The sequence below is a fragment of the Eutrigla gurnardus genome (assembly GCF_963514095.1).
Source record: "Eutrigla gurnardus genome assembly, chromosome: 2".
NCBI classification, from domain to species: domain Eukaryota; kingdom Metazoa; phylum Chordata; class Actinopteri; order Perciformes; family Triglidae; genus Eutrigla; species Eutrigla gurnardus.
In genome coordinates this window covers 20,712,298-20,730,076 of record NC_139916.1, presented here as the reverse complement: position 1 = coordinate 20,730,076, position 17,779 = coordinate 20,712,298, and the positions used below count along the sequence as shown (strand labels likewise).

The 17,779-nt window shown below is 43.4% G+C and overlaps 1 protein-coding gene across 1 annotated transcript in view; it reads left to right on the top strand.

Annotated features, from left to right (window-relative positions):
• Positions 1 to 17,779, top strand: part of bsnb (bassoon (presynaptic cytomatrix protein) b) — a 60,380-nt gene that overhangs the window by 33,198 nt on the left and 9,403 nt on the right. The window contains exons 4-5 of the mRNA XM_084021030.1: positions 8,390 to 9,211; positions 10,454 to 16,768. Coding sequence (XP_083877156.1) covers positions 8,390 to 9,211; positions 10,454 to 16,768 — 7,137 coding nt within the window. The remainder of the gene's footprint in view (positions 1 to 8,389; positions 9,212 to 10,453; positions 16,769 to 17,779) is intronic.

Genomic DNA, 17,779 nt, shown 5'->3' with positions numbered 1-17,779 from the left:
CGCACTGCGCACTTGGTAGTTTTAAACCACTGTTCATTCCAACGGTGGATAATATAAAGGGATACGCCGCTTTAAAGGGCTCTGATAGGGCTTTAATAGAGTAAACTGCTCTACTGATCTTTGATTGTCATTGTAAATGAGACACAAAGATCTGACTGCATTGACACAGGCTTAACTACAGTGAGTATGGTTGTTCGTAGTGATGCGTTTTATTTCGATTGAATGTAACGTTTGACTACGGACCGTACTTTAAATGCAGTGTGTTTCAGTGTTCCTGTGCTCTTATGCTGGTATGAAAGTGTGTGTGTGTGTGTGTGTGTGTGTCCACCTTTCTGGACACCAAACTGTGCGTGACATATTTCCCCACTCACCTTAAATTCACCCTATTCATACCTGCTTGGCAGCGTGCCCCTGTGCACTTGGTAGTTAATAATTCACACTGACCCTCTGCTCCCCTGACCTTCACTTGTTAGGAATTGATTATGACCTCTTCTGTCGTGCGCCTCATTAATCTCTGTGAGAGACAGAACTTTGAAGGATTATTATGATTATTTCTGCCTTCGTTGTTACAAAGTTATCCTCTTCATTTCAGTTCTGCGTTCTTACTTTGAAGGTTGATGTGGCTTTTATTGTGCACTGTCAAAAGAAATTTCCATTCAGGTAATGGCCGACGATGTTTTGACGGGAAAGACGTCAAAGCTGCTCTTGAATTATTCTGGGATAACTGTATCTCTGTGCGTAAGACGAAGGAGGCAAAGTTTGACATTTGGGAAGGAAAACTTTGGGGGAGAGGATTACACATGATGCGTGACAAATGTTTTATATTGCCATGCTGTCATACTTGCATTTGCTCATTTTCCTCACAAGAAGTTTGTTCTTTCTAACAATGACTCAGTTTTATTTTACATTTCTGATCTCTGTTGTGCATGAAAATAACTACTTAGTGGGAAGTGATCTTCCTTCCCCATCTGAAATATTATCTGGCAGGTTTGTGACTGCAGTTAATGACAGCTGACATTTTTTGCTCTCAGCTTGTGTTCTGGTTCCTGGGAGAGGCCCCATGCTGGGGACAGACTCGTGCTGTGCGTTGACTGACAGTGAGAGGTGGACTACTGAGATTGTGTAGGCTACACACAATATGTCTGCCTGCACATGTGTCTGCACACTTTGCTGATTAGCATTATCAAGATAGCGAGAGAGAACAATGTGTGTGTCAAGTAAAGTGGGACGAGGAGCGACTGTTTCCACCAATTGCAGAGAGTGCTGGAATGGGATCACAGTAAAAAAGGTTGGTGTTAAATATGCTGCCCACTCCAAGTGCAAAATTTAGCAGGATGCTTGAATCTGACTCTGCAAGTGCTGTTTGTTTTTCTGTTCTGCGCGTTCACGTTGTTGTGTGGGTGTGTATGCTCCCACGGGGCTCCATATCGCTCTGTCAAATCTTGTGCTCTCTGGCTCCCTCCATGGGCAGGAAGTAGTAAAGCTTTCCATCACACTCTTGCCTCACCAGCAGCCTGGCTGTCTGTTATCTGTACACATTAATGGCAAACATTACGTTTATGACCATTTTGGTGTTTATTTAATGGTTGCAAAAAAGAAAAGAAAAAGTAAAGTCTGTGATTTATGACCAGGATGTTGAAGAATCATGTGACCTTTATTTTAGCTGTATGAAAACATGTGAAGCGCAGTAGTCCACTGTGGGCATTCTTAGTAGTTATCTGTCCTTGAAGAAAACATTTTACATTTAACTCTTCTCATATAGACAAGCTCCTGCTATCAAAAGAGAGACTGCATTTTAGCTAGAAGGTAAGTACGGGTTCACCAAGAGTTTAAAGTGTATGCAAAATAGGGCAATCACTACTTCAGTATGATTAAAAAGAATGAAATGAATACCAATGAGGTGCACACAAACATGTAATTACCTGAAACAATACATGTTCTGTCTCATGTTTTTTCACAGTATGTGAGAGACTTACAGTGGTAACGAATAACTGGTAAACACAGTGGAGTAACTAGCAGCTAATAAGCCACACATTCCCCTCAGAAGGTGTAGAGCAAAAACATTAACTGGCATTAGCCAGATGGACAAAGAGATGAGTACTTTTGTTTTGCTGCCCCCAAGTGGCTAAAAGACTAAAGCAGTTAGTTTAAGTCTGCTGCTGCAGTTGGTACCTTTTATAAAAATAACTTTACAATATTTGCTCAAACTTTCCCTATACCATAACAGTACATGACACAGAATCTGTGAAAGAATCAGGTTCCTCTGCCTCCTTTTAGGAAGCACTCAGGAAGCATTCTGTACCGTGCCCAAGCTCGTTTAACCCCGGTTTGTTTGACTAATGTGAGTGCTCAACTCGGCACACCTCCTTGGTGCTGACACAGTTCATGTTCACGGAGCACCTTCTCGTGTTTTGGAGAGAGGTGTGATTTTAGATTCCAAATTGAATCTTTATTACTGAAATGATTTCACAACATGTACCATATTAGTTTGACAGGGATAGTATACCTGTATCAGTTTCCAAAGTAATTTATTGTCCCTTATCCAGCCGATTTTTGACAAATAAGATACTGTTTGTGCAAGACACAGATGGATTCTGGGTTGTTCTTGGGCATGCTTCAGGCTCGTAGTGTGAGCGGTACCAGAGTGAAATTGGAGTGGAATATAGGGTGAGGCTCTGTCCTTTTAAAAATGCCGCTCTGCACTCTGTCCAAAATCCTCCCGCTTGAGCTCCCCGCTCCTGTTCTGCTCCACTCACTTCGCTCGGATGCAGGTCGAGTGTTCACCCTAAATATGGACAGACACGTCTTGTCAGTAAAGTTGCAGTCATGTTCTGTGTGTTGTTCTCCATAGTGATGACGCTGACCGCGCTTCTCGCTTCATGACGATGTAAAGCCATGTGGATGTCATATTATGACGTGGTGACGTATGTAAAAGAGGTAACGGTGCTCAGGACTGGTTGGACCTGGAGCAATGTGAGGGCAGGTCGGTGGGGGACTGGGGAGGGGGGGCAATCATGCCTCGACACGGAATCAAACTTTAAAACTAGGCAGCAGCACTGATCAAATATGAATCGAGGTTCGGTTACTGCAGTGCCTATTTCTCACCTGTCTCAACTGTTTAGCTGTAAAATGAGAAGGTTGCCATGTTGAAAGCAGTGGAGCCAAAACCAAGCCCCGTCCACAGGGCAACAGCAAGCGTTCACTATGCAGTTCACTAAAATATGTTTCTGAAAGGAAAAATAAGTAATTTTTCTAGTTGCAGTTTTAATGCCTGATTTCTCCTGAAGCTGTGTACCTATGCGTTCTGTTCTCTCCTGCTCCCCAGGCATACATTGTACTGTGGCGGTTTGCAAGTAGCATGTAATTCCTTCTTTATTTAGACCCACAGCTCCTTTTAGTACTTCATTGTTGTTGTTGTTGTTGTTTTTTATTGCAATTTCCAGAACACCATTTACAGCCTTGACTTTTTCTGTTACTTTTGAGAGTTTTGTCTTCTCACTCCATCACAGCATTTCCTGCCTTTATTGGATCATTCCAAACTGAGAGAGACAGTCGGCATGGCTGGATTTTAATTTAGGATGGTCCTGAAGTCCTTTCATCTAATTAAACCCCATATGAGCCCTTTTATTGTGTCATTCACATACCAGCTTTTACTTTTGCTTGTCATTAGGGGTTAGCAGTCTGGCTAATTCATATACTTTACCTGCTGCTTTACATAATGTGGGCACACACACACACACACACACACACACACACACACACACACACACACACACACACACACACATGCACATGACTTGTGTGCGCACGCACACAGGTCATGAGTTTTCACGACTTTTGGGGACATTACATCGACTTAAATTAATTTCCTGGAGACTTACCCTAACCCTAACCTTAAACCTAAAGTATTTGCCCTAAAACGTTTTGATTGACATGCATGCTGCCCCCACAATGTGACTGTGTAAACAGATGTATGTCCCCACAACATGGGTAAAACACAATTGTACACACACATACACAAACACTCACACACACGTGAGTGATCAGGGCTGTAATGTCTCAGCAAGCTCCTCTGAGAGTGGGATCAATCTATGAGAATGGGATCAATCTCTCCGACCTTTTCCTTGTGGTAACCTGCAGTGTTCAATCCCTCATTATTTTGACAGTGAAAGGGCAGCCTTTCCGGCTGTGAGCTGACTAGCTGGAGCTTCACTACATTGCATTCACATTATACATTTCTGTCTCTTGCGGGTCGACTTCACGTTTCATCACCGTCACCGGTGATAGAGGAAAATGTTTAAATCAAAATGTTTAAACTGAAATACACCTAGTAAATAGTCAGCTCATTTTTTAATACCATGTATGGGTAGTAAACATGTCTGTATGTTAATCTTGTAAATGTGTTTTCCCAATTGGTGGAGATGTTTTCTTTAAGAAAGTACAAGACATTTTTATTCTGTGTTAATTATGCTGGTCCCTGTGGACAACAGCAAGAGTGTTTCTGAGCACCAGAATCCCTTTTAAAAGACCACTTAATTTACTGAAGCAGGGTCTGACAGTCTGCCCAGCGCAGTCCTGGTTCTGGTTCTTCCAGGTTCTGGTTCTCTAGCGGTGATGGCTCGGTAGGTCACATAGAGGCATCAGTATTATATTGACGCTTTTCATAATGTCCTAAATGTTTCAAGTCAAATGGGAAATTCAACATATTTTCCACATGTTTTAGCTGCCCTGGTGACATTAGAGCTACTGGATGCTGAACGCCACGATGTCTCATCACATGTTGCAGGGGATAAGAGCAGACAGCATGCTTCAGATGTCCTGTAGACGCATCTGAGTTACAGTTCAGAGCTAAGGTTAAATACTAACTCTCCACTGAGCAGACACGTTAACCTCCTACCATTTAATGAGGTTACCAGTTCACTAACAAGATGATCTCACTAACAAACTGAGCCTGCTGCTGCCACACACACGCACACACACACACACACACACTCACACACACACACGCACACACACACACACACACACACACACACACACACACACACACACACACACACACACACCTCGTGAATGACAAAAACATGCCAAATAATGATTTTCTGCTTAAACAAAATATACTTTGTAATTTCAGCTGTAGTTTATTCTCTGTATTGAGCTGTTGAAATGCTCTTCAGAAGAAGAAGAAGAAGGAGACTGCAACAGTGAATTGGTTGCTCTGTTTTCACTGTGCATTAAAGGCCTGTCTCTGAGGCGCAGAGGCTCTGTCTTTTATATGGACCTGATTTTCTCCACACAGTGTGGGCAGAGGTGGGAAACACAGCCCACACCGCTCACTGCTGTACAGGCTAAAGCACTCCACATGAATAATTTGCTACTCCCTGCTCCGGTTTGGCCTTGCTCCTCTCTCCGAGGCTCCCACGCAGTGATGTTATGCTGATTCAGGAGCAAAGACCGGAGTTTGGCAGTGCCAATATGGCAGGAATAAAGCTTCTCAGTGAGGGACAAATGTCCGTTAAAGTATCTCATGTAGACATGTAATTCATTTAATTTCTGCTTTTTGAACGTGCTCAAAGAATAGTTAACGCAGATTCAATGTGGTTTTGAGGACGTTGGAAGTGAGTAGAGACTTCAGAGGCTATGGGATTTTTTTTTTGTGGGGGGATAATTATGTGATCACAACATGTATGCATGTGAGTGCCATCTATATTGTCTCATAGCCTCAGTAGATTTCTGTTGGTCCCATCGAGTACTAACGGTCCACTAACACACGGACGCTTGTCCCTCATTTTTCCCCAGCACAGAACCAGCACAGATGGCTGGTTCTGAGAGTACAGCTCCTGTTTATATATAGCTTCTCAGTAGAGCACATGAGAGAGATGAAAACAAAGCAAGTCTGTCTGTTTGGCATGCCCATGCCTCCATCCATGCTTCGTGGTCTCAGTTGAGACAACAGATTCCTGTAGGATTTGGGCACATTTCATCTTGAACGGTAATAGCATCAGTAAAAATAGCGTGTTTCAAAGGTAGCCTCCGTACTATGTTATTTTATATTGGGTTTCTGCAGTTATTGTGTTTAGGAATATCACTTTGTTAAACTAAGTGGGTGAAGTTACTGTAAAAGTAGTAAATGTGATTTTTATTCCTTGAAAGGTGTTAAAGTGGCCAAGTATTTGCCAGGCTTTTTTTTTTATCTCCGTTATTTTGTCTCAAAAATGTTGTAGCCGCCCACACTATTCCTTAGTTCGCTGCAGCGCTGTCCTTACTGAAGGGCATTTTATTTTTACAGTATTCATGATTCAAATGGCATCATTTCTAAGTGAGGGAGTTGCATAATCCAACACTTATGTTGCATAAGGATATAAATGAGTTCATATCAACAGAAGAACAGTTGTGGGCTATCATCACCACAGCTGAATTAATCAATTAATCACAATCTCCATATAACAGTAACCCAGAGAGGTTGAGTCTCTCACCAAAGTCGGCAGACGTTTTAGGTATGCCCACGTTCTGCCTGTCAGCACCACGCAGCAGCTGGTGAAAAAGCCTAAACGTCTAACAAGCTACAGACCCAAAAGCTGCAACAATTAGTCAAGTTATCAATTATATGATTAAATTCAAAATGAAAAATGAATTGAAAATGAAAATCAACTGACAACTGTTGTGATAATCATTAATCTAGTAATTTTTCAAGCATAAATGGCATACACTTTTTATGTTGCATATATATTATTTTACATCATGTTCACCACCTACTTCTTTCTTTTGCTCATTATCATTCGTTTACTGCCACTTTCTTCTTCTTCCAATTTTCTCCTCCACCTCCTCTTCCATCTTCTTCTGTTAAATTCAATCTGTAGCTTTGTCTCCTACCACCCACACCAGTGAGTGGTTAACGTGGTTATTGGTGGTTAGTGGTTATTTCTAGATCATTTTGTCTTCACAAATTTGTTTTCCCAGACAAATAGTAGAAGTGGCCTGTGATGGTCCGTATCCACCATTCATTCTGGCCAGTGAGCCAAACTGTTTTTTTCTATATGAATCCAGAGGACACACAAGGAGCCATGAGGGAAAAAATCAATCAATCAATCTCTCACTCACACAGAGCCTGATCAATTGATCTACACTGATAGAGTATGTAGCAAAAATAAGACTTTATCACTGAAGACCTGTCTGTCAAATGCTGGTCTCTGGTCTCTAGATCAAGATCAGACTAAATGATTGCCACTCTCAGTCTAGCGCTCTTTGTCTTGCATGTCATTTAAGAGCTTTTCTCATTATTTTTATAATTTATACCGGCAACCTTTTTAAGGCAGGTTAAGTTTTTAATTGATTTTAATTGAATTGAAAGCTCCCCTACATGTCAGAGATGACAGAATCCCAGTAATGTCTTCAAGAGGCCTTTCTGATTCAATAGCTGCATCTGGCATCTTGACTGTTTGGGCCACAGTAAATATGTCCTCTGATACATTCACTGAACAGTTGCATTTTTTTTTTCATTTGCTTTGGATGTTGTTGAATTCCATCTTTTCTATTAAGCTTTTGAAGTGTGACACCAATAAAAGTAATGATTTATTGGCCAGATGGTAATCGGCAATAATTGCGTTTATGAGGTTATTTGTTTTGTTATATGAGTTGAGTGTGTGACACAAGATCGCTCCCTCTTCAGGCCTCGGGCACAGATGATTATCATAGAAACAGAGGGCTGCGTCACAAACATGGTTCCCACTGCCTCTCTTTTCAGCATGCATAACCTGTAATGTAACCATTTCTTTCCATCGAGGAGTTTCATCGATCTGTTGCATTGACTTGAAATTGAATCTGTTGATGCTAATATCCTGTCTTTGATGGGTTTTGTTCTAGATCTTTTAGCAGTGTGCGAATCTATAACAACGTCCACACAATCCCATACACTTGCGGATTGAAGGTTTGCTGTGGGCTCCATAAAAGATCAAATGACAGTTGCACTCCTCCAATCCAATAATAGATGTGTTCATTTGTATTCACATAGCACTCTTCCTCTGTGTACCCTGCTTGAGAGTGCTTAATATTGTCAAATGATTAAGTCTTCCCCAAGAGATGAAAGGCCTTGTTTGGACAGGCTTTCAAATATTCAGTTGTGCAGACTCGCTAGTCCCTGGCACTACATGGCCGTTTATAGAGCAACAACTTTCTGATTTAATTTTTTTTTAAACAAATAGACACTTTTATATTTCTGTACCTATCAATCATCATAAATAATAGTCGAAAAATGTGTTGACATAGTGTCAATGTAAGTCCAATGTTGCTGAATATTGTACGTAAGTAATATCGAGGAACCATGTGTTTTTGTCTTATTATTATATTTTAACATTTTTGATTGCTGTTCTCTTTGTGCTTGTTTTTTCAGAAGAAAGAATGGTTGTGCTTGAACTGCCAGACGCAGAGGGCTCTGTCAGGAAGCTTGGGAGATACTGCAGCTCCCGTTGCACAGCCTGTGGGATCCCCCCGGTCACCTGCTGCAGCCAATCAACAGCCTCCTCAGCAGAAAGGGCCAAATCAACTTTTAGGGCCTAGGTCCACAGGTCCTCAACTACAGAAACCACCGGGTCCCCAAGTAAGTGGCCCTGTCTCTCCTGTGAAACATGCTGGGCCTGCCCTTCAAACCAAGGGGCCCAGCCAAGCTTCGTCTCACACCAAGGGTTCTGCCCAATCTGGTCCTCAACCTAAGGGTTCTGCCCAATCTGGTCCTCAACCTAAGGGTTCAACTCAGCCACATTCCCAAACTAAGGGTTCAACACAACCGTTAGCTCAGTCTAAGGGGCCTCAAATTAAAGGTCCTAATCAATCACAGAGTAAAGGCCATTTTCAGTCTGCTAACCAAATAAAGGGCCAGAACCAGGGTAAAGGGCCGGCTCAGACAAAGGGATCTGCTCAGCCCTCTATTCAGAATAAGGGCCCTTCTCATCCACCTGGTGCCAAGGCCACCCCTGGTAAAGCAACAGCCAACAATGCCAAGGCCTCTCCTACCCCGTCCAAAACAGTACCTACTCAGTCTAAACCCACAGGTAACAACCAGGCCCGCAAACAGCCGCAGAGCCAGGAGAAGAATAAATCTAAATCTCTAAAAGAAGACGTCAAGGCCTCACCAAAGAAGGCATTGTCAGAGACTGTCACTTCACCAAAAGACATGAAGATAACTGAAGATACACAGAAGTCAAGACACCACGAAGTGAGCTACCTGCAACTTCTTCGCCTTCACTTGTTGCTCTTGATTCGCCATTTTTATTTTTTATATATTTTTTGCTCCATTTGAATAATTGTAACCATTTCTCAGAATTATCATCATTTTCATCAAATCACAATCCTATTAATCATTCATTCCACGTCATTATATCATTATCTCAATCTCTTTTTTAAATTTGTATTAATTTTTGTAGTGAACACCTCTGGGTTTTTTTTTACTTTTATTTGTTCTTCTTCATTAAGTTCGTTTTTAGTAATCATCAACTCCATCACTAATGTAATAATTTACATTTGTGTTTCATCATGACATCCTTATCATCCCCATCTTCTTCATTATCATCATCATCATCATCATCATCATCATCATCATCAACATGATTTTCTCAGTGGCCATTCCTCATCTTCAGCCTGTTCCCCCATTACTCCGTCTGGTTTTGTACACCTTCATTTTATTTGTATAAAACGCAAGCTTTTTGTTTTCTGTGACTCTTCGTGATGATATTTTAAGCATTCTAAGCATGTTCGTTATTCTTCAACGGTTCGAAGAATGCAACGGAGAATGCGTCAAAGATGGCAATGAAGCATGTAACCAAATGACATTTGTCTGTAGATGTTTGTATGTTTAACTGTCTGTTATATTCACTCTGTGTGTCTGTGTATTTATCCATCTGTGTGTACGTAACTTTGAAAGGCAAACTCAACCCAAATCCATAGAATATAGTCAATTGCTTGAATAAACAACACAATGAGATTATATTCACAAAATACTGCTTATTCCCTTTACAAAAAGAAAAAAGAAAACATGTTGAGATTATAACAAATAACAAATGTATACATGTTGCTTGATGGGAACATTATGCAAATTAAAATACTGCTTGACTTATAGAACCAAAATGCTAAAGTAAATATTTGGGTTGATTTTTGGCCTAAAGGTTTACTATATTTGGTTGTTTGATTGTGGATTTGTTCTTTCCAATGTAATTACGCTCTAAAATCTAAAGAAAAAAAGTATTAGAGACTTTTTCAACTGTATTGGGTGTAGTGCATTAATTATATTCCCTATTATGTAAAATTGCTCATGAAAATGTCACTACTGATGAGTTTGATTAAATAGTTGGATAGAAGGTGTGCATTGAGGCTTGTAATAGACCATGCCATGAAGTAATTTAGGGAGAATTTATGCTTTTTTTTGCTTCTGACCTCTCCTTCTCTTTCTCTCTTTCTTCAGGATTCCAACAAATCGAGTACACAGAGTCTAAGTGACACTGGATACTCCTCAGATGGGATCTCCAGCTCTCATGGGGAGATTACAGGACAGATCCAGGAAGAAGGAATCAAACTCAGTGAAAGAGGTGCTTCCATCCCCTCAGAAATCACCAAGCTAGAGAGCTCCATGAAGCCTCTACTGGAGTCAAAGATGACATCAGACCAGAAGCACAGGCCACATTCACTGTCTGTAGGGCAGGGCCGGGACTACAATCCTGATGATGATGCGGCAAGGGATGAATCAGAGGATGATCTCAGTTGTAAGCTTCGCCATGATTATGTGGAAGACAGCAGTGAAAGTGGTCTCTCACCATTGCCAGTAAGACAGAAGAAATCCCATAAAGATATAACGGATGAGGAATTCATGAGGAGGCAAATTATGGAGATGAGCGCTGATGAAGAGGAGATGGAAGAACATGGAAACCAAAAGCCTAAAAGGGGACATAAAACCAGTGGGGATTTGAGCAAAGAGAGACGACGACTCTCTCAACACTCTAATAGTTTTGAGGATGACACCAAGGCATCAGAGGCAAATGAAGAGGAAGATGTTGTAATGGCTGGGGGTCTTCGCCGTTTTAAGACCATTGAGCTGAATAACACCAACAGCTACAACAGAGACATGGAGCTCAGCAGTGAGCATGACCTACGAGAACCAGAGCTGGAGATGGAAAGTCTAACTGGCTCCCCTGAGGAGCGGTCAAAGGGAGAATATTCATCCACCCTACCTGCCACCACTCCCAGCTACACCTCTGGGACATCCCCCACATCTGTGTCATCCATGGAGGATGACAGTGACAGCAGCCCTAGTCGTAGGGCAAGACTAGAGGAGGCAAAGCAACAGAGGAAGGCTCGACATCGGTCCCATGGGCCACTGCTGCCCACTATCGAGGACTCGTCTGAAGAGGATGAACTCAGAGAGGAGGAAGAACTACTTCGAGAACAGGAGCAGATGAGAGATCTAGAGCAACAGAGGATCCGAAGTACTGCACGAAAAACAAAGAGGGATAAAGAGGAGCTGCGGGCACAGAGACGCAGGGAAAGATCCAAAACTCCCCCCAGTAATCTCTCTCCTATTGAGGATGCATCACCAACAGAAGAGCTAAGGCAGGCAGCAGAGATGGAGGAGCTTCACAGATCATCATGTTCTGAATACTCACCATCTATGGACTCAGAGGCAGAGGGCTTTGAGATGATTGGTGGAAAACTTTACAAATCAGGAAATGAATATAACCTTCCAACCTTCACATCACTCTACTCCCCTACAGAAAAGACATCTGCAATGTCACCATCTGATAAAACACTAAAAAGTGCAGAGGAGGTCTATGAAGAGATGATGAAGAAAGCGCAGCTCATGCAGAGGCAAGGACATACAGCTAATCAGCAGAAAGGTGCCTCTCAGCCTGACAGTAAACATCATCTTGAAGCAGGAACTGTCCTAACCCCCGGCTCAAGCCCAACGCAGGTTACAGCAACTATGACCTTCTCTACAACAGGGAGTGATCCAAGAATTCAAGGAATTCATGCAGCACAGCATCTATCAAAAGAAACACAAAATAGGATGATGACTCAGAGTGCCAAAATTGAAGGTGTTGTTGGAGTTGCCACAACCAAAGCCCAAGTCAATCAGACTGCCACAACTCGACAGGCAGGTAGCACAGCACCTGCTGGCAACAGGGCAGGCTCCCAGAGACCAACACAGGGGTCACCTGACCCTGGAGCATCCTCCCTTACCTCAAAAGTATTCTCCCTTTTCAAAGGTGCCAGCCCTCCGGTTTCCCCCAGTGCTTCTCCAGCACAAAGCCCAACACATACACCGTCAGTGAGACCAACTGGTGGTAGTGGCAGGCAGTTACCATCTTTGCCGTGTGGTCCTACATTAGCTACAGCATCCCATGGAGGTCAGGCACCTCAAAGGGCAATTTCACCACGTCTTGCACGGCAACAGTCCTCTCAAGATTCACCACTAGGCTCTAATACAACAAGTCCAGCCAAGCCACTCACTGTAAATTCTTCCACTTCCCCTTTGTCATCACCAACACAGGATAGTTGTAAAACCTTGTATAGCTCCCAGCCCCCTTCGACAAGTTCCCCAACATCACCACAAAAACATCCATCACAGCAGTCTTCTAAACATTCTTCACAGATGTCTCAAAATGTTGAAAGGGTTAATGTTGGAATTAGTACTGTGACAACTACTGCACATAGTCGGGTAACTATGGAAAACATCTCTCTGTGTAAAATCTCAAATATTACAGGCTCCTCAATGCTTGTGGGTCAGGGTCAAACATATCCAAGCACTAATGTGGTGGATCTGAGAGCCCCAATGAAGCCGGCTCCAATTATAATGACAGATCAGGGGATGGACCTAACATCCATAGCCTCTGATACAAGGAGATACTCTTTAGGGGGAGAGCAGCCATCTGGTCGACAAACACTTGTGCAGCCTCTTATTATGAACCTGAATGCACAAGAGCAACCATACATATCTGTATCAACACCAACCACAGTTAGCGTCACAGTTGCAGGTTCTATGTTCATGTCGCAACCCAAACAACAAGTAGTGTATGGCGATCCTTTGCAAAACCGTGTAGATTTGGGGCAGGGTGTTGGATCAGCTGTGTGTTTAACCCAAAGCAAGCCTGCAATTAGTGACCCATCTATTCCCAAAATTGATGCCTGCCTGGAGAACCTGGGTATACAACAGCAACAGCTGCAGTTACAGCAGCAGAAGCTCCTGCAGCAGCAACAGCTTCTTGAGCAGCAGCTCCAGCAGCACCATCAGCAATCCTCCTTTGCTCGTTACAATTTAGCTAATCAGGTCCAGCCGCTGCTGATGAAAAAAGACCTTGTAGTGAGTCAGACAAGCAGTGCCCAGCCTACAGTGACTGCTAGTGCCATTCCCAGAATGTCTCCCCTGGCTCCACCATCAGTGTCTGGGGCTTCTGTGTCTAATGCTCCCCATGACGTCCATGGTGGAGTTGCCTTAGAGCTAAAAAATAAGCCAACAGTAATGAACTTGTCCACAGGTAAACCCCATGTTATGGTGGTGCAACTTGATGAAAGTAACACATCACAGGGGGGCACAGTGAGTCAATTGGTAAAGCAAGAGGAACCTCCTCCCCCTCCTCAGGTCCTGGATCTTACTGGACAGATCAAACCAGAAAACCAGGTAGCTTGTTGTGATGTTGTTTACAAATTGCCCTTTGCTGGTTCCTGTTCAGGGTCATTCACTCAGAAGCCTACAACAGTATCCTCAGATAAATCTACCACTAACGAAACATCTCAAGCAGCCCATCCACCACACTACAATATCAGCCAACAACAACAAAAACAACACCATCCTCAAGTTACACAAGGAGTGACAGAGGGACATAATCCATATCAACCACCCATAGTCTCCTCAGGAAGAATTCAGCCCTCCATGTCTGATACTAATTTGCCCTCCATGATTGATGCTGGCCACTATCAGAGCAATGTACAGGGGGGTTTGGCAGTAGATCTTAGCAGCATGAATCAGGCTTATGATGGTGGATACCTTGGCATTGGAGCGCAGTATGGATCTTACACAGACTTGCGTCACCAAGGAGATATTTCAGGCCCTTCATTACCCCTTCGCCGATACGGCTCCATGTCAAATATAAATTCCGACTACGCCTACAGTTCACGTGACCCAACAGGACCACCAACCTCCAACCTGGCTCAGTACAGTGCAACCACTGCCAGGGAGATCAGTCGCATGTGTGCGGCTCTTAACTCTGTGGACCAATTTGGGAGTCGTTATGGAAATAACCCTGAACTGGTACCATATGGGGCTGGAAGGGGTGGACCTTTAGCTAGGCTAAATCTCCAGCAAAGTTTAGCATCTATAAGAGCGAACCTACTATATGGCCCGGATGGAAGACCAACAGCAAATGGCCAAACTCTAACAAACCTAATAAATGCTAGACAAGCAAGTATACGCGCCTTGTACCCTGCTGCTATGAGAGGAGGTGATGGCATGATATATTCCACCATTAACACTCCGATAGCCTCCACTTTGCCAATTACAACTCAGCCTTCTTCTGTCCTGCGTCCCATACCTAGAGGAATTTACAGACCATACCCTACAGGTGTAACTGCTGTACCATTGGCCAGCCTTACCAGGTTGCCTCAAGTGTCTCCTAGAATGCCCATGTCCCTGCAGGGACCATATTCCTACCCAACTCCAAACCAGTATCCTACTTCAGCCACACCATCAGGAGGTGTACCTGATGCAAGCAACTCACACCAGGAAAATCCTGTGTACCTTGGAAAGCCTTTAACACCAGTTGCTGCGCAAACAGCTGAGACCATTCCATCCACCCAACCTTCAGCACACATAGCACCACAAAATATACCAGCAACTGGTATGCAAACAACGGCAGATCTACAGACAGACCGCAGGCAACTTACCTCACAGAGTGTTACGTCATTATCTCAAGCGCAAGGCCATCCTCCAACTTTCCAGGCAGTGCAGGCTCAAATGCAGCCACACCAGTTACCTACTCAAACCGAACCTTTATCCTTGACACAAACCCAACCTCAAGTTCAACCCATTAGTCAACCTCAACCATTAGTTCTGCCACAGGGTCAGCCCCAAGTGACACCCCATTCCACTGCCCTTGCACCGAGTTCGCCTCCTGTGGATGCCCAGAAATCTAAGGAAGATGAGAGGCTGAGTCAACAACAAGAGCATGTGCTGCAGCTCGAGCGAGAGCGTGTTGAACTGGAAAACTTACGGCAACTGCGCTTGCACGAGGAGCTTGAAAGGGATCGTATGGAGCTTCAGCGGCACAGAGAAAAAGAACAACTTATTGTTCAGCGTGAGATTCAAGAGCTGCAAACAATCAAACAGCAAGTGCTGCACCAACAGCAGGCGGAGCGAGAGACACAGCTCATTATGCAAAGAGAACAACTGGCCCAGCAGAGAATGCAGCTTGAACAGATACAGTCTCTGCAGCAGCAGCTCCAGCAGCAGTTGGAGGAGCAGAAAAGGCAAAAGACGGCAGCAGTTGAGGCTGCGGCTGCTTCAGCAGCAGCAGAGGTAGCCGCCGCATCAGCAGTGGCGGCAGCAGCAGCGACATCTGCACAGGGTGCTCTACAAGGGGTAGTTGTTGGAGGAGGGCCCCCTCAAGGGTTCATTATTTGTGACCAGAGTGGTAGAGTTATTCAACAAGATGGACAGAGTGTTCAATTTTGGCAGGATGGGCAAGTGGTCCAAGCCGTGGTGGCCGCACGACCTATTCATAGTTCTACTTCTGAAATGTCTTTGAGAAGCAGTGACAAGCAGGCTGATTCCAAGAGTATGAAAAAGCAGAATTCCATGCCTCGGCTTAGGGATGGCTCAGAAGAGGACTCTGTGAAGAAGATTACAGACAGCTGTGTGCAAACAGATGATGAAGATGGGGAGGAAAGATTCATGAACAGGCGAAGGCGAACACGGCGTATTGCGGACTGCAGTGTGCAGACTGATGAGGAGGACCAAGGAGAATGGGACCAACAGCCAGTAAGGCGCAGGCGATCACGTGTTTCCAAGCACTCTGAGTCCAGTGGGGAGGCTAAATCAGAAGGTGCATCTAAAGTGGCTTCTGCAAGTATAGCTATTCAGACCACAAATGATTCTTCATGCCAAACAGAGCCAGAGCAACTAAGCAGGATTTCGCCTGCAATCCACATTACTATGGCAGAGACCTCAAAGGTTGATCTTTTACATTACATAGCAGCCCCTGAAAGGACCCATAAAGGAGAGAGTCTGGCTTGCCAGACAGAACCAGAATCTCAGTCTCAGGGTGTGGTTGTCCCCCAGCTGAGTGTCCCTACAACTATTAGTCCGTACTCTACAAGTCTGCATATAGTTGGTGCAAACACATCTGACCCAAATTCTCCTAGACTCCAAGGAGTTGCTAAGTTTGAGAGAAGGAAACCAGACCCCCTGGAAATTGGCTATCAACAAAATGAGTCTCCATCTCGGCAGCCCCCCAAATCTCCCCAGGTGCTATACTCTCCTGTATCTCCGTTGTCTCCTCATCGCATGCTGGAGACAACATTTGCCTCCCAGGAGAAACTCAACAAGGCCCATGTTACCCCCCAGCAGAAGGCCTTTACTGCTGAATCACCCCAACGCCACCAGACCCTACCAAGACCCATTAAAAGTGTGCAGCGCTCCATGTCGGATCCCAAGCCTCTCAGCCCCACATCAGAGGACCCTGCCAAGAACAGGTTCTCCCCATATCATCAGCAAGCTGTGTCCAACAGTCAGGTATGTATTTATATAATTTTCTGAAGGTTTACTGAAATTATTATGAATAGAATATAAAAGATATATATTTTAGGGCAATGTATTCATTAGAAATATTTTTTAAGAAATTCAGCAAACCCACACAATCTAGTTTCTTTAATTGATATTAATTTCTTGAGGTGTGAGTATTTTCAAATACATGTGTTTACTGCTAATATTTATGTATGGATTTCAAGACTGCCATAGCCTACATGTTTATTTATAATGGATACAATGCTGTTTGAACATAAAACATTATTTATTTTTATACATTTAGATTAGTCACACTGATGCTATGCAGGATGTTATAACATTTGTCACAACTTTTGCACAGAAAAGTGCAATGTTTCACAATCAAATGCATACCAGCACCAAACCACACAAATTATGTTTTCAACCTATTACCTTGTAGAGAAGCATTACAAGTAATATACACTTATGATTAATTAAGGCATTTGTAAATTAATTCTCTGACATTAAAAATATATAAATAAAAAAAATGCAAGTGCATGCATGCAGAATATTTTCTGTGGATATGGAGGATCACACATGATCTGGCATCAAGAAGGTGACAGAATGTTCTCATGAGAGCAGCTGGTCATGCCAGAAAAGCTTTTCCCATCATCCTTTTCTGCTGCATTTCCTTGCTTATCTCTCCCCTTTCTACTATCTTAGTCTGTACTCTCTCTCTCTCTCTCTCTCTCTCTCTCTCTCTCTCTCTCTCTCTCTCTCTCTGTGTCTCTGTCATGCCTTCTATATCTGGCAAACCCTTAAGAGTTGCCAGGGGGACATACAATGTGGAGGGATCCTAGTGGTGCTTTGCTGTCTTCCTGATTGTTAGCAGCTGGTCAAAGTAAATTAACATTGCTCTGCACTTAGACCAAAACTAGTCTGAGAAGGAAACACAGAAATCTGATTTCAGGCATTTTACATAGTTGTACTTCTAATCTTCAGCATTAGTGTTTTATACACAGTTTTCTTGTGGATACTTAT